Raw genomic sequence first — 22,140 nt, 5'->3', positions numbered from 1 at the left:
ATTTGCAGTAGAGCATACATCTTTCAGCTTTCACATCTAGTGGCTTTGTGCAGCCTACATACTATCACTAAGCAGTAATTGGAGATTATTGAGGGAAAGCTTTTTGTAAATGCCCTACTTGTTGTAGAATATGCAGAATACTACACTTACAAGTGTCTTATAATGACTGATACAGAGCTTCTCTTAATGTGCATGCTAATAAGTAACTAGTTAATGGTAAGCGGATGGTTAATGGTAAATGGACAAGTGTTACTGTTTTTTGGTACAAGTGAAAGACTTCTTCTCAAAACCCTTTGATTAATCTTTAGGAGCAGCTCTCACGTGATAAATCTTTCATGCACATGAAGAACAGCCAGACACAGTTGCCTCATTGTCCATTCTCCAAAAAGCTACCCATTCCAGTCAAACTTTTGTGCCAAGGCCTTTGTGGTGCCCTTGTAAACATTATTCATTTGAAATCTTTAAAAAGTGGCATTTGCATGTGACATTGACAACACCTCGCCTCTGTCGTGCAAAGTGGAGTGTTAGAGAAAAATCCGTTTTTGGGGAGAAACATTTTCAAACAAAAACCAATGCTTTATTTTTCCTGTTTGCGCCCACGAGGATTTAAAAAAATAATGACAGAGACAAAAGCAGTCGCTGCAACAGCTAAGTCACATATCATGTTGTTTCCGGAAACATGTTCATCTTGACCAACATTGTATTTTACAGTCGCTCCAAAACCAAAGATGGAGACAACTGTTCGCAAAACAATCCCAACCCCGGCTTCCGACCTATGAAACATGATCTTTCTCAGCATCCACATCTGAGCAAACTCCGTCTGCTGATGAAGATCGTGTGATATAATTAAAAGCTCTTAAGCAGCTACTAATTCCTTGAGGTGGGATAGTTTTTCTGAACAAATTGCAAAACATTTTTCTTCATCTGTACCATCATGTGGGTCTCTAACCAGCAGCTCCAAAGAAAATATTAAGTTCATTCTGATTTTATTTTTTTAACCCTATTTAATACATTACATAAGTAAATACATAAACAAGAGTTTGATGTCACTTGATGCACTGTATGTGTGTATAGAGTTTTTTAACTTTTTTTGTTGCAGTTAGGTTCATAAAAGGGTGAAAGTAATTTGACAGCGTACTCTACTGCTGCAATCTGGTCTTGGACGTCGACAGTTCCCAGTCTGTGGTGAACCTCGTGCAGGATCCTCTGGCCCTGGAATCCGCTGCCCCGGCCGTCCAGACGAGCCACGATGATGTTGTCAGAGCTCACCAGAACCGAGTCCCAGCTGAGGGAGAAGCGGTCGGTCACCGCCTGATCACCGGGGGCGCTGTCACTGAGCAGAGCAGAAGACATGTCAATCAGGCAAACTCCCAGAATCCTAATGACAGAAACAGAAATGATGAGCAAGCTTGAGGCAATCTGTAAAAAAAAGAAGAAGTCTTCAATGGATTAGTAAAAGCACCCCCGGTAAACTCTGAAAGCTGAAATTCAAAATATGAAAGGCCAAAATTCATAATTGTCATTTTATTTACAACAACGGAGCTCTATGGCCATGAGAAATTGATCAGGCTTTAGAATACGCACACAATACTTATTGATATTTGTGTTGTTGCTGGTTTTGGTCTTTTCACTGGATTTATATTGAAAATGACAAAACTTGTACAAAATTACCGTCCTCCTTTCAACACGTTACTGAGGTAGATGGGGCGACTGAAAATCTCGGTGTCGCACAACAAAACCAAAAACATGGACATTTCAGGAATTCTATTTGCCGTTGTAGTTTATTTTGGAACTTTTGGATTTGAGGTCCGAGAGTTGGATTTTGTATATTTTTTTTGTTACCGTAGTTATTAAATACTCTTTTTTCCTTCTTACCTTCATTTGGGTCCCGCTCCCTCAAACCTGTGACACGTAGACCTAACTATACTATATATTATTATAAAAAAATATACTTTATTGATTTAAATGGATAGTACCTAATGTCAAATATATTTAACCTAATGTTAAATGTATTTGACCTAATGTAAAATATCAGAAAAAAGCTGAATTTACCATAAATCTTCTGCTCTTGCATATATCAAATACAAGCTGCTGGGCTGGCTGGCTGCATGTGTTTTTATTCATTAGACCTAACTATATTATTTTACTATTAAAAAATATACTTTATTGATTGAAATAAATAGTACCCAATGTAAAATATGAGATAGAAGCAATATTACCACGCCTGAAATGCCTCCTTAGCGCATCTTGGGTGCGTTCACACCTGAACTTCGAGCTGTGCACTTGTGATGGGATCGCTCAGGACGGATGTCAACAGCAGGACTGAACCGGGTCAGGGTGTTAGGGATCTGATTAAATGGGCCCTCACACATTTAACATGCATATGTAGACTTTCTGTCCTGTATTGCTGGTGTTGTATGGGTTATATTATTGAATGTCAGGCAAAAAAAACCCATCTATTTATCAGTATGCATGTCTGATGTGTCATCACACGTGGTACATACACCAGCAGCAGGAGTCCATAGTGACGGGACTCAGAGAAGTCTGGTGGGTAGGAGATCTTCAAAGGTAAGTCTGTGAAAAGAAATGAAAAGAAAAGCTGATGTAACTGCACCCGCGGTTTGTCTGTGACTCCCAGTTACAGAAGAGAAAACAACACTTTCTTCTCACCAAAATGTTCCATTGGAACAGTTCTGAAGTCAGTCAGCTGGACCCGTTTGAACTTCAAGGCTGCTTTCAGTAAAGAGTTGTTCTCCAGAATGTAGTAATCTGTAAAAAAAGAAGAAAAAGAAAACCCCCCCAAAAAATAAGAGAAAACACAGGGCAACGTGTTGAAAAGACGAAAGTCAAATGCTGGCAGTAATCTGCATTGAAAGTGTCACAGCATACGAGTCCCATACCAATGTGAGGATTTGTCTGTGGAGCTGATGAAATAAGATGAGACTGGAGGCGTGGGTGAGACAGATAAGATCTGAGCGCTGGGGAACGTTTTCCGACATGGTCTCACCGTGTGGTACATTTAAAAAAGCTCTAGGATGAATTACATTCCTGGAATTCATCTCTGTGGGGATTAACTGTTGCAAACATAGGAGAAACCTCTACATTACTGAATAAAACCATTAATTGAAATATTCAGCCAAAGGCAATAGAAAAATTGGTTCCTTTTTTCTGTTTTCTTTTTTACTTAAAAAAACACTGCTGTTATCAGCCTTTGAATCAAAAGAGACCCTCGCTAAACTAAAAGCTATGAACAGTTTTTAATTTGTGACAGGAGACAGAATCGCATGCGGCCGACCTTCAATCAAACCACCATTAAACGTGAGCACCTCAACTACAAAAAAAGGTTCCATCTCTGAAAGGCATTTTTCTCATCGCAGCTTTCCCTCAACTTACGCGTAATATAAACAATGACTGTCTGATTTGACCATTTTTTTTCCATTCAAGCCATCTCAGATGCGGCTAAATGAAATGGAATCCATCCAGCATTTCTAATGGAAAACCCAAAATCAATAGACGTCTCATTATGAAACCACCAGAGGCCTCGAGTTCCCAGCTGTGGATGGAGGGGCCTATCCAAATAACCCTGGGCAAATTGCTTGCTTTTCTGCAGCACAGCTGTCAACTTTTCAATGCGTGTGTGTGTGTGTGTGTGTTTGTGTGTGTGTGTGTGTGTGTGTGTGTTTGTGTGTTTGTGTGTGTGTGTGTGTGTGTGTGTGCGCACTACGTGTCTATATTCATTCCGGTGGGGGAAAAAATGATTTAAAAAAAGAACACAAGAATCAGGATTTGTAAGCAGTAATCAAAAATCTACTTTTTTTTTTAAAGCAAAGAGAAACTAATTAAAAATTGAATTTAAAAAAATATATAGTTTTTACAATTGTCATTGAATAAAAACTCAACAATAGTGTGAAAGATGGCCAAGTGGACATCATAGTTGTGGACACTGAAAGCTGTGACAGAACATCTGGGACTCGGACTATTAATAGCTGTGAAAGTGGATGTGGCGTAACTTGCAGTTGGATAACGTACATGGTTATCGGCCATTGGCGCGTCCGGGGGGAATTGGATCAGGATGCACAGAGGTTTTGTTCTTACCAGCGGACATTGGTCCAGAGAAACGAATACCTGGAATTGTGCCTGCGAGAGACACACGAGCCATCGTGGGATTTGTTCCGAACGCCGCTGCCGGAGCCCCGGGAAGAAACGTCGAGCCTCGGAACCAAAACACACACCTGACACACTCGAAGGGTGTAAACCTAATTGGTCCCTGAGATGTTTGGGAGGCAGTCGACTGGTGCAGCCACAGTTTAGCTACTACGCTGCTCAAAGACGGAACCGACTTCAAGATCGGTCGTGTTTTCCTCCTCATTAACTGCGTTTTTGAAATGTGATTCTAATCCATTCATTTGCCTCGTTTCCAAGCACTCTGAGTTCCCTCTGTGTTTGGAAAGGGCCTCCTCCTCCATGACTTCATCGGCTTGCTGCAAATGGTGTATACACACCGAGCAAGCAAGTAATGTAATATAGTATGTATCAAATGAATGTGTTGAATGCATATTGGTAGATGATTATGCTTCCATTCTCCAACCATGCAGTCAGTGCAATAGCACAATGTTAGTTTTATTTTCTGCTTATTTTAGGCTGCATCCTCTTGAACAGCGACTGTGCAGCAGCATGTTTAAAGTGTTAGTAAGTTAGTTTGTTTTCTCGTTGTCCTGCAGACAGCCATGACCATCGTCTTCACATTCCCCGTCTTTCCCAAAGACTAAATGGCATCCTTACTTGAATTATTGAGGCTGTGTAGGATCACAGTCGGCGCTCCAGGGCCTAAAAAGGATCAAGAAAAAACAAAAGTAATTCAGACATGATCCTGTTCCTCTGTAATTCTGATTGAAGGATTTGGGAGTAGTGCAGATAGTCAAAGAAAATTGTACAAATCAGCGAGTGATTGCTCGTTCAACAAAAGTCAGGAAAAGGCAGCCATCTTTTATCCTCAATTTTGCTTCACCTTCCTGACCTTACCTATATCAATTAGGGGTTAAAGGTCTACTGTACTGTCAAATGAACCCTGGTCTTTCCACCGTCCTTGGTCAGAGGTTAACAGGATGGCAGGTTTGCTCCCTTTGTGTCTGCAAAACGACCTCAACTTTCTTTGCACTGAAACACAAACTTTAGCTCTAACTTACTTACTTTATTTCTTGTGCTTGTCTGTTTGCGAACTGCTGTGTGCACTTGAAATCAGAAAACAAATCATAATCCTTTTATGAGTGGAATTAAACGGCTTGTGTAGCTCTCCGCGAGAACAGGTGTCAGGACAAGCTTGTTGGGGTTATGTGAACTTGGCCCTCGGAAGACAATAAGCTCTCTCCATTATTTTTATTGCTTTTGGGAGAGGGAGCACTATTATTGTCCAATAAATCACCTCACCGAAGCCCAGACGCTTTCAGAGCGTGAAGCGATCTCATCTGCTCAGAATAAATTGAAATCACAAACAATAAGAAGAGATACCCTCTATTAAATAAGCCACCTAATAACGCCACCTAAAAGTAATTATACACAATAGAGTGGCTAATTGTTTTAATTGTATGCCTCTCATTTGGAACTGATGGGGGACAGATGTAAAACTGAATAGATGGAGGGTGACAGATCACGGGGCATAAATCCTGACATCTGCCAGATGATCTCCGCTTGAAAGAAAATGGCTGACTAAATTGTGGAATTCATATTCTTTTAGTGCACAAACAATGGGAGCGACTAAGCACAACTGAGCTAGTAATCTGCAATGTAGTGTGATATTAGAATTAGATTATTCACATTTCAAACAAAAACTCAAATTAAATTAAATTTGCTCTGTATATAGATGGAGTTGGCAGAAAGCCTTGATGAAAAATGTTCTTGCCTCTTCCCGTCAAATGTTAAAATATTTTCAGTGACTGAAGGAATATTTGTCCAATCGTACAGAAAGTGGAGCACCGTCTATCATTGTACGGTGGGTATCCTACTTCAAATTACTTTGGACCAAATCAAATCAAATTCTTCTTCTACTCCATCCTCATAATCATCATCATACAGTTCAACATATGATGGAAGCTACAGATTACAGGAGAGCTCTGCTTAGTGGGACACTGGCTTTGCGTACCTTTACATTGTAGGATGATGTGCTGGTTTGTGGGGCTGATGTCGGCGTCGAAGAACAGACAGTGAGCTTTGTTCAACTCGCACGTTAAACACCGTCGTGGGAACAGACCCACGGTTTTAACACTGAGGAGAGAAGACACGGGGAAAGTGAGACAAGGTGCATAAAAACATAGCCATCACGACTTTTTATTATGGTCAAGTGTTACCTCTGTACTCACGACCTGATACAGGTTTTTTCCTCTATGAGAAATAATTAAATTTCTCCATAAACTATTCAAATGTTGGAAAAACTGTAGTTTATTCTCGTCGGACTGTCAGACAGACAAGTGGTCGATTTAAGGGATTAGTCAACAGACACAAAACTAATCTGCAACAACATTTTCCAAATGAATTGTTTTAATCTAATTGTTCATTTAAAGTCCTAAACATTCGAGCTTCTCCAAAATGAGAATCTCCCCCATTGCCAAATGCAATGATATCGTTGTATTATGGGATTTTGAATGTTTGTGTCTCTGCCACAGAGGACACACACACAACAGTTGCTAAAAGAGTAAATTCATTGTAGGTGTTTGTCTTTTAATTGTCAGTAGGAATTAAAAGATAAAATGATACCAGTGCTATCTTTAGTGTGTATATATAATGTATTCATACAGTATAATAAAAAAATCCAGTTCAATAAACGTCTTGCAAGAAGTATAGATGTTAAAATGACAAATGACAATTTTAATGAGACCACTTGGTGACTGTCAACACCAAAGTCCCGACTCTATAATAAATAAATGCCAAACTGACCTGAAAAGTTGTCGTCTTCGTGACGAACCCTCGGTGCTGAGAAAATACCTGTCAAGGGCGCAAAACAGAAAGAGTGAACGTGAATGAAACACCATATCCCAGGAGTTTTAGTTTAGTTTTGTGATTTAATTCATAAGCAAAGTGTGGTGTCCATGTTTCATTTACCATGTCACGCAGTTAAACTTACAGGTTGTCGGTGTTCTCGTCAAAGGCGATGATCCTGGTCACCTCCCAGTTTCCTGAGGTCAGATGTCGGACTTCATTCTGATCTGCTCTGAACTGAGAGGAACAGGAGAAGATGAGGACCAGGTCATTCATCTGACTTGCTCGTTGGTCATTCGCTAAAAAAGCCTGAACATGTCGAACGACTTGCGTGTGGCCTTCCTGACAAGGCACAATAATGATGACGTGCTTGTTAGAGGAAAGGGTGAAAGGAACTTCACTGTGTTACAGGAAATGTTTTCAGACTGAGAGGGAAGTGGGCGTCAATTTTATACTGTATTTGATTACATTTAAAGTTGATGGAAAAAAATGCAAAAAGCTTCTCCAGAGGATTTACGACTCAATCATCTATACAGCAGCCAGATTTAACAGGGGCACGCTGTGCTGTAAGCCAAAACACACACACACACACCGAAACATGTATTCAATAGTTGCTATGGTGCCAGATGGTACATTGGCTGTTTGGGGTAAATTAACATTGACTGGAAAAACAATCCAGGCAAAATATGCTTTGTGCTCCCTCCCCTTCAGGGAAGAGGCCGGTGGCTGGTCAGCCATGTATTGTCAGCTAGACTGTCCTCAAGAGAACGATGACATTTTATTTTTTTTAAAGAATCATAGGCAGTTCCAGATTTTGTTTTCTTACCAGGGCTAGTTTGGGACTATTCATTGATATTGCAGTGGAATTTGCAGTTAACACAAGGGAAACACGAGTCTGATGACTGGCATGTATCATTTGATTTTTTTTCTCGAAGTGTCGTATATCGTCTAAAAAAACAACTGAAGAAAGTCAAACAACACAAACATGTCTTCAAAAAGTTGCTTCTTTAGTGAGAGACTTGGGCACAATGAGTGAGGAGCAACTGTGGCTATATCCACACTATCACAATACCAATACATGCTTAGTGGGGACGAGTTGAGACCCCAGGACACACCACCATCAGTCACTGTTGGTTTCTTAAACCATGACCACAATCAAGCCATAACCCACTGACCCGAACCAAGTAGTTATACAACCATGACCAACCCTTAACCACAGAGGTGACACATCTGACACCTCTCGCATCTATCATTCCTGTAACAGTCAGTTGGGCTTCTATTTATAGCTACTATGCCGGTTCAGGCAGTCACCTATTGATCCAATAGCTGATACTGCATGAATTCAAATATTGGGTTAAGCGTTCCCATTTTTTGGGAATAAATAGGAGTAATCTCTGTGTTTCCGTAACAGCAGTGACAGGTGCCAAGGCTCAAAGAAGCCGTGGTTGAGAACCTGTGGTTGATGTTTGTATCTGAATGGGAACTTTTTAATACCTGTGTTGGTGATAACTGGCTCTATGCATTGGATATTGTATCAATATTGGGTGAGAGGAAGGAGGTATCATAAATCAGGTACAATAGTCTCTTGATTATGGCAACACTTCATGTAAGAGTTGAACAGCAGCATGACAAATAAGGGCTGCTGTGCGTAATTTCCTCCATTTTTGAGAGCATACACTTTTACACACACATACAGTGTTATTGAAGCTGTGGCAACAGCATTCTATAAGGGTGAGGGATCTAACTACTTCCCATGTGTTTAGGCTGATGATAAATTTGATTCTCACCTGTGTGGTGAACATGGCGATGTGATGAAACTCCCCACGTCCTCCTTGTTTGACTGGAACAGTCAGGAAGAACCGGTTGCCATCTTTGGAGAACACTGGTTGTTGGTTCTGCAAAAATGCGAAAGATGTAACGATTTTAAACCCGGATCTAAACATTGGACAAATTCCCCTTTTTTCCATCATGCCTGATGTTTTTTTTTTACACTGTCGTAAAAATGGATGAAGCGCGACTCTAAGGAACCACACGATAGATGATAGTGAGATGTGACAATGGTCTCCTCGGTCAGACCAATTTTTCAGCCCGGAAAGTAGTAATCCACAGCGATCGTTTATGGATAAAAGTCCATTTTGGGGACTGTTTAGACCGATGATTGACTTTACACTGAATGTGTGAAGCCTTTCACAGAAAAGAGTACACATGACCAGCATTGAGAACAGCACCACACACGACCACCTGAGTACCATGCAGGTGCTGAACTTAACACAGCACTGCTGTCAGATGTCTGTTTCAGGGTACTTATTGTAGGGAAAACCCTTCAGCCTGTGGAAATAACTGTATAATATGGGCAGAAAACACGGTTGGTGTCATAGTTTTGTCATAAGGGTTATCTTATTATCACCCTTCTTTTTGAATTCTGCTTCATGTTAGGACCCAAACCTTTATCCAAGCGCTGTATTAATTTGCTGTAATGTCTTCAAGTAGTGAGCTCATATTTGACTTTTGTACAAAAAAGTTTGGACAACCATGTCAATGCAATGTGACCTTTTTGTTTTATGGACTTGGAAAGTGGAAAACAGTTAAAGAGTAATTTTGGTATGTACAAAAGTTTGGGCACCCAGTAGCCAAGAAAGCAGACTTCAGTTTGTGTTTCTTGAGGTAGTTCCTAGTCTGCTGTGGATCTCAACTGACAACAGGACAATTGCTCCCGAATTCACTGATATTCCGTGGAGTCAATCCTTCCCTCTACCCGTGCAATGATTGGTGTACCGCTGGCTGCCACTTGTTTGTCCAATCACATCTCCGTGGCTGTTTTAGCTCTGTCGCTCTCACAGCTATTACTTTGCACAACTAGGAAGTTGAACTTTGTGCTGAGGTTGCAGGTAAGGTTTGCCTCTGATGACTGTTCCGTGTAGACCCCCTGCAGCTCCTTTGCTGCCACAAGACCTGCACTTTTACCTGAAAGTGTTTTTTGTTGTGCAGCTATTGTCTGTACTTCCTCAGTTCTCCTTAACTGCCAATTTGTTAGGGACATTTTGAACAGAGGACATCTCAAGCTTAAAGGACTTAAATATCATTTTATAGCCGCCCCCTACTTTGTAAGCCTTGATTAGGTTTTTTTTAGATCCAAAGTCAGATGCTTACGAGAGCCCCCATTAAGTGTTAACATAAGGTATGAAGAGTCAGAGAATTGATTAGCAATAGAATTGTAAGCTGACAAATCCTAATGATAACCGTTGACCTACCCTACAAGTCCTGAAGATTCTAAGTATTTTCACTTCCTGCATCATTGTAACCCTGTTCCATTATATTACAGAGGGGAGATCGTTCTCTGCCTGGACAAACTTTAATGGATCAGTGGTTATAGCCTAAAAATATAATACATAATATAAGAACTGAACTTGGCTAAAAGAAAATCCTTGTACTGGACATATCTGGAGGAAAATCTTACATAACCCCATCAGATATTTGAAGCACGGTCACGCTTTGGTTAATTGAAGACTTCTCTTTTTTTTTTGTTACCAAAAATGAATTAAATATGTCACGCAGTCAATCAAGTCTACTCAGGATGAGCCTTTGCCATTTCCAAGAACATTGCTGTAGATCATTGAGGTCTTATGTGAAGATCTTACATGAAAAATACATTTGCAGAGACTCTCTGCATCGACGGAAACCTACAGCGAGTAAATGAGCATTTCACAGATTACCACTTTAACAAAGCGTGCCAAGATTGTCAAGTGCTTAGACTACCCACAACTAGAGCCAAATGTGTGCGGCCGCAGGGCTGATCACATCCTGAAAGGAACTCTCTCTGTCTCTCTTCAGTCTGGGTAAATAGAACATGCTATGGCAAGAAAATTCAATTAATTGAGCCAAAATGATCAGGGTTCTAAAGTAAATCCCCCTTTTCCTCAAAAGAAAGAGAGAACAGGCTCATTTTCAGTTTTTTGCAATGTCTTACATTTTTCCAATTTTCTAATTAAACCCCCCAGTTGACTGAGATCAATGGAGATGATGTCAGATTAAACCAAAAAAAAAAATTAAGAAATTGGGTGTGAACTTTTCTGTCAGGTGAACAAGGCATGAAGTGAATGAAGCAATTGTATGTAGCTTCAGTTTAAGCTATTTTAGTGGATTGGCATTACCTTTTATTGTAGAAAATGTTATCCCTAATCCAGATTACGTACCAAAATGAAGAGCATCTGCAAGTCACCTGAAGAGGTGATTTGTAAATACGAGCTGAATAAAGACAATGATTTAAACAACTGCTTCTTTGCTCCATTTGCATCGAACATTGTTATCTGTATTTCTGCAGGAGGGAAGGCTTTGAATCACAGACTGTGACCCTGGCTCCTGCAGAAGACAACATGAGTCCTTGCTGCTGCTCGGCCTATGCTTGCATCACCAGGTGTTGGATCTTGAGGGATGAGCAGAGCCCTCCATCAAGATACAGAGAGCACTGAGTCCTTTAGGTCCCATGGTTTTGAAAGATATTGAGTTGGACATGGAACTATTTGAAATGACAGCACTGGAAGTACAGACCGTGACATGTAAATACAGAGAACCATACCTGCTTGGAAAGCCAGAGCTCCGAGCTTTCTTCGTGTCTCTGAAAAAGAATAAAATATCAGGCTAGTGTTAATTCACCCAAATAATGAGTAATGAGGCCCTAATGTTGTTCTTTATTGTAACATGCCACGGGGGACAGCACCCCTCTGCTCTGAACCCTCATTTCAAACCACTATGCATGAGCGGGGGGAGCCAGAGTTTGGGCAGGGGATCCTTGGACACTGAGTGGAGGCCTGAGTTAAGCTGCATCTTGGCCGGGCCGCATGTTTTGTTCGTGCACATCACACCAAATCAGGAACCACGGCACTGGAAAGCAGCCGGTGGAGCCTCAGTCAGTTCAAATGCAGGGTTAACTCATGCTGCGCTGCGTCGTCCAAATACCGAGAGAGTATATGGACAGATTCGAATCCAGCAGATGTGCTGCGATTTCACCCCTCTCCGTTTTTCTTGGAGCCAAATAATTAGCAGTGGAACAGACACGACCAGTGAAGGTGTGCAAGGCCAAGGTTAAAACCCACCGCCCTTATTACATGACTACTGCTGCAATCTATCTAGTTTGTTTATGTCAAATCAACAACCCACGTCTTCAACAACCACTGTGAGTTTCCAGTGTCATATCTTATTTAAAGTAAACTGTAATAGTGCAGTGTGAGAATGGTAAACAGTAACTAAAATGTCTATTTAAATCAATAGTAATGCAACTGTAGCGATTCTATACAAAGCATCATTTTACAAAGCATTTTGAAATGCTAATAGGACCAAAAATTTAAATGACTTAATGAGACGTTGTCCTTTCATTTCATTGAAATATTCATTGAAATTTTCATATCACCCTTTACATGAAATGCTGAAAACTTGCATCACAAAAATACTCAAAGGTACCCGTCGCTATATTTGCCATTTGAGCAGATGGCGACGAGTGCAGGGAGCAAACAGTGAACAAAGGCATAACCTTGGAATTCAAATATAAATATAGAACCGGAAAGATATAACTAAAGAACTGTAACCAGGTGTGATCAAATATAAACCTTTCAAAGAGCGCTGCACCAAAGTTTGAGGAGCACTTCTTGGTGTACATGTGGAGCATTATATTGCATTGCACAAGATGGAAAAACTGCCATTTTCCATGGATTCAATAATCCAGCAATAAATATAAAAATAAACAATAACATAAAAAAAACCTAAGCAAGGTGAAATGCTTTTTCAATATTTCAGTCTCTTTCGTTTCCCAAGGACACACTTCTCCTGCCCAGTCCTTCCTCTCACACACACACACACACACACACGCACCGTGACGCAGGCTCCGGTGGTCGTGTCGCACACAGTGAGGATGGAGATGTTCTGGGCGCGGTTCAACCACCTCACAGACGTCTTGGTCTTGCTGATCCACTTCACCATCGTCACATAATGGTCTCTATGAAATCATTACAGTTACACCGTCTGCTTCATGGTGGGTGTTAATGGGGTAGTAAGCGATTCTAAAGCAATACGCGTTTTGTAAAAATCTGCAAATCTGTCCTCATGCGCTTTGGCGACAGCTCTGTGTGTGCGCCGAAAAAAATCTGGGTTTTCGGTAGAGGCCGAGCAATATATCGGTTGGATAGACATGAAAATCGCTTACTGCACCTTTAATCTGTAATAATATGGATGGATATATGGAAGTCTAGGAGACACAGACTTATAGTCATACTCCTTTTTTAGAGGTAAAATGTTTTTTATGACCAGGTGCCCACAAATGGAAGATTATATATTTTGAACAAATGTACTGGTTATGTTTCCATTGTGAATTTCAAAGAGCAGCATAAATTAAATAGACTGATTATACCTTCATATACTGTTTATATGAAAGTTAGACTCTAGATATATTTTTCTTGCAGTTGCGAATTGCACCTGAATGAAGGGTGAAAGTTCTGTTCCAATCTTGCAGGTCCTTACAACTCTACTATATTACTTCACAGTGTCAAGCTGCTGCGTGTCTTTTGTCCTCTCTTTTCAAAGGATGTCTGACTTTTTGTGCAAGATCTAGCCATTGTGCAAGACTTGGTGAATATATATATATATATAAAAATATATATATGATCTCAGTCCAGCATAATTCCGTCAGTTTGGAATCGGTAAATTCACAGAATCTCCATTAACACCTCTCAGATTGAGTTCCGGCATAGAGTGATGGAATCTAATAAATTCTGATGGCTGTAAAGAAATTAATAAGAAAGAATTTTGCCTCACCAGAACCATGGTAGAATTTGTTTGTCAGTTTTTATCCTTTGTTTTGTTGGTGCTTAGCTGAACTGAAGTGAAAGTCGTTACTGCGATGCAGCGGCACAGCCAGCTGCAGTGTGCCAAATTTGCCAATTAAGGACGCCGAGTGTCTAGTGAGGAAAAAAGGGCCAACCAAAGTTTAAAAATGCCCAAAGTTTCCCTTCGAGTTTCACAGCAGCGGAGGCAGAAATATGGCGGACAAAAAGCAGCTCCTCTCACCGCAGCTTGAGCGTCTCTGGAGGCATGAGCTCAAGCGTGTGCGTCGGCCCGTAAAGATTGACGACGTAGAGCTTCACCGCCGGGTTGGGTTGGCCTGCCTGTGTGCAGAACCAACGGTCCAGACTTTAGACAAAAGTCTGATATGAATGCATTGGGAAAACAATCTGCGTACGACACTTTCCAAAATGGCAGGTGGGACATAGAATAAATAATGCTCTGTCTACAGATCATTGAAAAATTCCCGCAGACATTGTAACGCAGGATGATGAATGGACCTAGAGGTTAATTTGTTGCTGTACAGTAAGTGAAGATGATGATGAAGATGCACAGGGTTAGACCTGCAGGGAGCCAGCAATCTATTTTGTTAAAGCTGGGTAGTGTGCACAGTAACTGTGGTGCATCGCATTCTTTTCAGTTTATCAATCCCTGCCTCGTTCTTTATTGTACAGTCTCCCAGTATGACGGAACCTTGGTGGATAGTTGTGGCATTAAACACACTTTCCTGTTTTTTCTTTTAGCATAATGCTTTCAAAATGTGAAACAGTGAAATTAAATTGTTACGATTTAGTATGAAATAGATAAGAACAATAAAATATTAAAGCATGATCATAGTTGTTGGTGTTTTGAGAAAACCGTTTTTTAACATAGGAATAACTTCAGTCCAGATTCCTTTCTGTTCAGCTGGGTACATTAATTACACTCAGGGTAAACTACATATCACCTAGTATAATACACTAACTGAAGCACACTAGCACAGTTCAGGCACCACTTTTATCTTAAAGATGAATAAGTCACATTAACGTTTGGCTACTGTATGTGTCCCGGCAGTGCAGATTTAACCAACACCGTATCCATGTCTGAGAAGGGGGAGAGGAACTGACTGAGTCAGACTGTGGTGGTCAGTCACGGTGGTTAGACCCTGGTTAACTTAGACCCTGGTTAGCTTAGACCCCAATATGTCATTGTAACGTTTTTTTTCTCTGCGTGTTTGGACCTAACAAATAAGATACAACACGTTCATTAGCTAAGTTACTGGGACCCTTAATGCTAAGCTAGGCTAACCCCATTCTGACTACTGCTCTGTACTGAGAGCACAGACCAGAAAGTGATGTATATTTTCTAATCTTTCTCTTTAAAATGAAAGAAAATAAATGTAACAGTAAAATGGCAACCATGGCTCGGTATGGTTTCTAAGTTTACCTTGGGATATGGGTACTGCTTTCCTTTGGGGTATGCCATGCCAGTGAAGCGAGGTAAAGCCATGTTGGGCACCAGACTGTCATTGAGCACCAGGAAGGCCAGCCTCTCTCCATCAGGTGACCACCAGTGTGCCACGTGGGTCTGAAGGATCTCCTCTGTTTGGAGGGAGACACGGAGTGAGCTCAGCTAAAAAACATTTTGCAATTTAAGGATCAAATATATAGATTTTCTACCTGAAGCAACTACTAGAAAATAATTCAGCTGTATGCTGACCTTACAACCAAAATGCTTTGCTGGGAATTTGAATCTGATATTGATAATACATTAACAAATATTGATGATTATAAAAAAAAGTGCAATCTCAATTAATAACTGCTTGGAAAAAGGTCTTCTAATCTGCTATTAATGGTCCACTCGTTTTCAGTTGATCATACTGATCTGTGTTACTTTGGTACTAATATAGGTTAGTTTATATCCCATTAGATGTAAGTAACAATAAGTGGTTTAAGTCTATTTAATAGGAAATGCCGTCTTATGTAATCATTAACGGTTAAACACTACTCACACTTGTACTAAAGACCCAAACACACTGAAGAGGAAAAAATAGCTCCTATAACAAAAGAGGTATTAAATGAAGTTCTATTTTGGGGTCAGCCATCACTGACTGTTGAATTATCATACATGACAAACTTAATTAAGAACAAAGCAGGAGAAAGAAAAAGCTTAAAAAACATCAGTGCAGTCAATGTGGCCGCTCGCCTTTTTAGATTTACATAATTTCCTTTTCTCCTGAGAGGGGGGCCGAAGTGCCTGAGTGTATGCAGCGTGTGTGTTCACTAAAAGCCCATGAAACGACCCCTCACACCCAGCGGGAGATATCTGCACGAGAACAAATACTGTGAATATTTAATCGCCGTCTTTAATAAGGTATGGCTTCTAAACACTAGCATTTTCAGGTAAATGAGACAGTCGTCAACACGTTGAAAGTGATGTTGGATGTTATCATAATTTGTACCTCAGCAATGTTTAAAATCCAATGTAGCAAAGCGTTTTTTCAACAGGTTATCGTCTGATATCAAGTCCCCTGTTTGACACTGAAGGTTTCTCCAAACAGCTACCAGGAAAAGGTCTGAACTGCAGGGTCTGGCTACTTTTCTTGTACCTTCATAGAGCCAGTCAGCCATTCCATTGAAGATGACCCCTTCTTTCCCCGAGGATGTTAGCCTGAGGGAGTTACTTTTGACATCCGATTGGTAGTAGATATTATTTTCAAATATGTAGATCTGTAGAGACAAAGCACACACCGACATTCACAACTTAAATGTTTCATATTATGGTAAGGATAAACACAATATTGATGCACAATATTCTCAAGGGTGTGCCAGATTTCAGGCTTTAAAAACTTTAGCCCACATAGTCTTGATTAACCGTTATTATATGAAATAAAAACAGTTTGCAGAGTTTCTCTTTGGAACGTTATTGATGAGGAAACAAAAATTAGCAATAATATTAAAGTTTTCAAAAAAAATACAAACGAATACTCATTGATAAGAAAAATACTATTTATTTTGCAAGATTAAACATATAAGTTTTGAGAGAGACTTTATATATATATATCTATATATATATAGATATATAGATATACAAAAATAATTTTTGATATAAAAATAATTTTGTTTCTATAGAAGTCTATGGGAACGTGACTCTACTTCTCACTTGTATTATAACTTCAGTAAACATTTTTCCTGAGGAGTTTATGGTCCAATCTCTAGTTTCAAGTCTGCTCCAATAAAGCATGATGTTTATTATGGAAATCGTGGTCTCATTTAAAGTAAGATAGACAATAAAGCATCTTATGGATTGGGACATGGGTACAGCGTAGTAGTAGTAGTAGTAGTAGTAGTAGTAGTAGATGCAGGTTGCAGGTGTAGGTGGACACCCATGATGCTGGTGGCCAACAAAATCAAACTCAAAGCTTCAAAAGGCAAAACCAAATTGTGCCTTAGTACATGCGAAAACATATACTGATAGTGCTAAATTAATGTTTTGTGGTTTTTATTTTCTTGGATATAAGCCTGGAGTATAATGGACTTAGTCAGTTTGCCATGGGCTAAACTTTAGCTCTGTTTTTACAGCCTATAGTTTTTTTACCATTAAAAGTCCAAATTAGCTATTAGCCATTCCTGGCTGAAGAGTAGCCACATATGTACAGACAATTACCACTATGTTACTGTGACATTGAAGAAAACTTATAGGAACCATCTTTTTCCTTTGATTTTTCTTTTTCATCTGCTGGTATATATTGCTTTTGCACATTATTGCTGTGTATAGATGTTCAATATAGACAGGAAGTACTTTGGTCTTCCAGACAGACCAAAAGTGCTGCTTACATTTATTTTGTAACTTTCTTCTTTCTTGAAACAAAAGAGTTATGAGCCAATATGTATTCATACAACCTTTCCAGAGAGCTCAAGGAAGTAGTTAGATTGAATTGCAGTAACAGAACTGCACCAACCATCACCGTCTCAATGCAGAACTTATCTGACACATTTGTCAAAGTACAAATCTTATTTCCAAAACAAACAGCAGAGAGTGCATCCCTCAAAGTTACACAGACCAGTGTTTGTCTCTGATGGAAACTGAATCGGTCCTCAGCCCTTCGAGAGAGACAGAAGTTTTTGGCCTTATGTGCTCTTACATAAAAATCCATTATCAAAGGGGCCTCTCCCTGCACTGACACAGCCTTGCAGACAGCAAGGCCTTCTGCTGTCTGACTAGAAGGCATCAAGATATCACCACTCCAGAAGGCACATGTGCTAAAAGGTTCGGAGAAATTGTTATTTAACCACAGAAACACCATCTGCAAGAGGGAATGTTTCTGAAATGTGAGGGTTCATTTCTTCAACAGCATTTTGAGATATCTTAAAGATCTAGGCATTGGAAACAGAATGTATGTAAGTTACATAGATTCTTGTTAGCTTTAAATAAGGCTTTTTTGAGATTCATTGCTTTACCTCATATTACTTAAACAGTATTAAAAATCATAAGTACCTTTCAAAGTGTGTTTGGTGACTTGAAAGTCATTCCTTCCCAGTTGCATTTGAACAATTCTGAATAAGTGTGTTTTATTAGGAACCTGATGTTGAGTTTTCACCATGACCTTAGTTTGCATTCAATGACTAACAATGTGGCGAGAGTCCATATTTGATTTTATTCTAACATCCATAAGGTGTCATTAAAAAGTTAAGACAGTCCATAGCCCATTGTTTCTCACTGAAGAAAGAAATAGTAACAAACAGTGTTCATTGAAAAGAAAAACAGGTCGGACAACATCTGGTTTCCAAGTCAACAAGGAGTATGTAGTGCATGTTTTTGGGAACTGCTGTATTCACAAAAAAAATATTACAAATTAAGCCATTAGGAGAGGAAAACCCCACAAGAGCAGGGTAAGTAGGTACTGGTATTTTCTTCTGAGAATTGTTTTTTGGGGGGCCTATTTTTATTTCCAGTTTTTCAAACTGACACTTGAAATTATGCAAAATTAGCTATCAGCAGTTCCTGTTTTCAATGTAACCATGGACATACACACACAACTATGACTGGATTTGTTTGATACAGAAGAACATCCAAAAATCTTGTGACTCCCAAAAAAGTTCTGAAGGATATCTTCATGATGATTTCTAACGGTACTGATGAATGTTTCTTGCATGGATAATGGAGTTAATGATATCGTTGGGAAGTTCAACTCAATCATATCAATGCTCATGCTCATGTAAAGTTTGACTGATTGTCATTGAGATGGGTTTAAACTTTGACTCATCATGCACATCATGCAGTGATGCCTCCCCTTTAATGCTCAGCGCAGCCCCTAGAGAATCTTGGCTCTGTCTTGTTGAATGTTCATGTCTATTGTAGACCATACGGTGTGATTCCCTGGTGTTTGGAATGCTGTGGTAATAATGCTCTGTTTACTATTTGATTGCAGAAAATACAGGTGGATTAAGATAAGAGTATTAACACGAGAAAATAGATATTGACATTCACATTCACACAATTCACAATTGATTAAAGGGGATCACACAAGGATTAATTAGATTTACAAAAAGTAAATTTGCAATGCAATCCTTAAGACTCCGTGGTGATAAACAGACACCTCCGATGCACAATATATAACTTTCTGGCATCTTAACGGTGGGAATAAACAATTTCCCAAAGAATTACCGTGCTCACTTACAACCACGTTCACAAAGCACATGTCATGTTTCTGAAGATGCATTTCTGGCTAATGATGCTGCATATGCCACTTGAGAGCCTTCACATCTCTCCAGCTCTCCTTATCACCATAACGACTTCCTTCTGGAGTCATGTTAGATTTATGCTCAAACGTTCCAAATTGAAATCTGCAAATATGAACAAAGCAGTTTTACAAGGCTTTTTGCCAGCTGTCAAAAAGAAAGAAAGAAAGAAATATAAAATCTATAAAAAATCTGATTAGGGTACATTAAAAAAGTGAAGTAAGTACATAATGCATAGAGCAGGCAATTCTGGACTTGAGATGCCCAGCACAAAAAGCACACAAAACAACAATTTTTTTTTCTTTATGTGTCTTCACAGTTCAAATACTCACGCAGTGAAAGTAGAGAGACAACAAAGCTCCAAGCATATGAAAAGTGCCATAACACTTTGCATCCCTGTTCATACAGCACAATATCATCCAAGGGCCTGGAGCTGAGGGTAAATTCTTATTTCTGTTGGCTCCACAATCACAGAGGCTACAGAATACAGGGTATCATATTTTTTGCAGCAGTTCTGAATTAGGTCGTTGTGGGAGGTTAGATAAAAACTGTTGGACTCCATAGCAGATATGCTGCAGTTGCCAGCTATTGTACAGAGAAACTAAGTAATTATGTGAGCTGACCAATTTAATTATGCTACTGTACATAACAACAGGAAAACTACCTGATGTACGTTTGCTGCTGATTCATTGGAGTTGTCATTGCTGTGCTCTGTCTTTAGTGGCTTAATACTTGACATGACTTGTCAGAAATCAATGGAAACATGATTTTCATCAGAATCACTCTATGTTTGTATCCTTGGAAAAAAAACACCAACTTGTTTTATTATATCTTGATTGTAGTAAGTTTTAGCCACGTATAACCAAATATATAAGACAAAGAGTGCATCAAAAACATTATTCAGAATTACCATGCATATAGTGTATATATGTAACCAAACTTGTTCACATACTATACTGAAAACCTCACACACATACCAGTGAAAAGCTTTTACATGCACAACTGAAACACTCACAAACACCTGAAAAAGTACACACTCACATACACAGTTAAAAGCTCTCATAAAAATCAGTGAAGTCTTTTACATCCACTTGTGAAAAGATTTCACACATTGGCTACAAGTTAAATGTGTTTACACACACAGCTGCAATTCTCCATTTCAATATTGCGATCAAGCAAGAGGATTTCAATTAAAAAATAGCGGTAGCCGACTGTGACATCACAAGATTTTGTGAACAGTGAAGTTAACAGTTTTGAGCACAAACACAGTAACTTCGGCTACAACAAATCCTCATATATGTTGGTGTTTGATGAGTATAATATTTATGAATGCAATTTGCCAATACTGTTAAACTTAGCTATAAAGTTTACCTCAAATCATGGAGGCTAACTTTGATAGCAACTTAGCACTGTAAAGCCAAGAGTTTGCCGTCAGTTTGCCAGTGTAGGTAGTTGTGCATAGCGTCCTTGGATTGGTTTTCGGTCATACCAAATATTAACCAAATATTGTTACTTTTGGATCAAAATGACCAACATTGTGACGGCCCAAATTTCCCCCTTTAAGACTTTAAATTAGCAGTTTACAAACGACTGTGTGACGTCATGGTGGATTACTAAATGGTTTTAACAGAAATCACAATATTATAGGAGCATTACAGCTATATGAGCACATTTGACTTGTATGTGCGGAAACTTTTATTAACACTCATTTTTAGCAGAGCATTCAGTTGTGTGTGAGATTATCGTGTTTTAGTTGTGTATTTACCTTTTCCTTGTAAATGTGTGAGGATTTCACTGTATAATGTAAATGAGTTTGGCTATCAGTGTGTATATACATGGTTATTTAGAACAATGTCCCTGATGGCCCCTTGCAGTTTTTCCACTATATTCTCACCAGTTGTTGGCCTTGCACACCCCAAGCAGCATACTGCAGAACAGAGTTCACCACCTCTGGGGGGTCCAGCTCCCACACCTCCCTGAAAGAAAGAGATAACAAGCAATGTCATCACTAACATCCATTATTGTATGAAGGTGGGTCACTTCACGGCTCCTTTTGACCCCCACTCCCACATCTATCATTACATGTTACCATAAGAATAGAGAAATATGTATTTGTAATTTGTAATATATTGATACTGTTTCAGTCCTGCTGGAAATATGCGGGAATACATATAAAAACCATGCACATAAGTATGAGTTGGCCTGGGTCTATTGGGTCTATATAGTATATATATCGTGAACCCAAACAACTATTCTGAAAACTGAGTGATCGTTAAAGTCATCGAGCATAAGGTTCTCAAATGTGCGAGTTTCTTGGTTTTACATCAAAATTAATTGGACATTTGGGGTGTTTGGATAAAACAAGCCATCCAATGACATCGGGTTCTAGGGATATTTCAAAGGACATTTTTCAGTTTTCTTTTGTTTTATCAAGATAACAATCAATTATGAAAATAGTTAGTTGTCCAACGATGCATTTTAATACAGGCTCAAACCCACAATTCATGTTGAAATGAAGTAGGGTGCAGTTACTGAGTTTACATTCAGTAAAAGTAAAAGTAAAACAAATTTTGAACAAATGTACCATTTGTTGTGACACATTACATGCAGTTTTCTC

At 39.3% G+C, this 22,140-nt stretch overlaps 1 protein-coding gene across 3 annotated transcripts in view; it reads right to left on the bottom strand.

Moving 5' to 3' along the window:
• Positions 1-22,140, bottom strand: part of LOC118282935 (inactive dipeptidyl peptidase 10-like) — a 194,005-nt gene that overhangs the window by 5,282 nt on the left and 166,583 nt on the right. For all 3 annotated transcript variants that reach the window (XM_035604510.2, XM_035604512.2, XM_035604511.2), the window contains 14 exons: positions 21,418-21,499; positions 16,391-16,511; positions 15,229-15,383; positions 14,029-14,126; positions 12,838-12,961; positions 11,549-11,587; positions 8,760-8,867; positions 7,118-7,209; positions 6,931-6,978; positions 6,140-6,261; positions 4,783-4,827; positions 2,671-2,769; positions 2,505-2,574; positions 1,139-1,333 (listed from right to left, as the gene is read on the bottom strand). In XM_035604510.2, the coding sequence (XP_035460403.2) occupies positions 1,139-1,333; positions 2,505-2,574; positions 2,671-2,769; positions 4,783-4,827; positions 6,140-6,261; positions 6,931-6,978; positions 7,118-7,209; positions 8,760-8,867; positions 11,549-11,587; positions 12,838-12,961; positions 14,029-14,126; positions 15,229-15,383; positions 16,391-16,511; positions 21,418-21,499 (1,398 nt within the window). The remainder of the gene's footprint in view (positions 1-1,138; positions 1,334-2,504; positions 2,575-2,670; positions 2,770-4,782; positions 4,828-6,139; positions 6,262-6,930; positions 6,979-7,117; positions 7,210-8,759; positions 8,868-11,548; positions 11,588-12,837; positions 12,962-14,028; positions 14,127-15,228; positions 15,384-16,390; positions 16,512-21,417; positions 21,500-22,140) is intronic.

The sequence above is a fragment of the Scophthalmus maximus genome, chromosome 14 (genome assembly GCF_022379125.1).
Source record: "Scophthalmus maximus strain ysfricsl-2021 chromosome 14, ASM2237912v1, whole genome shotgun sequence".
NCBI lineage: Eukaryota > Metazoa > Chordata > Actinopteri > Pleuronectiformes > Scophthalmidae > Scophthalmus > Scophthalmus maximus.
The sequence above is the reverse complement of the archived record's forward strand: the minus strand, read 5'-3'. Positions and strand labels throughout refer to the sequence as shown.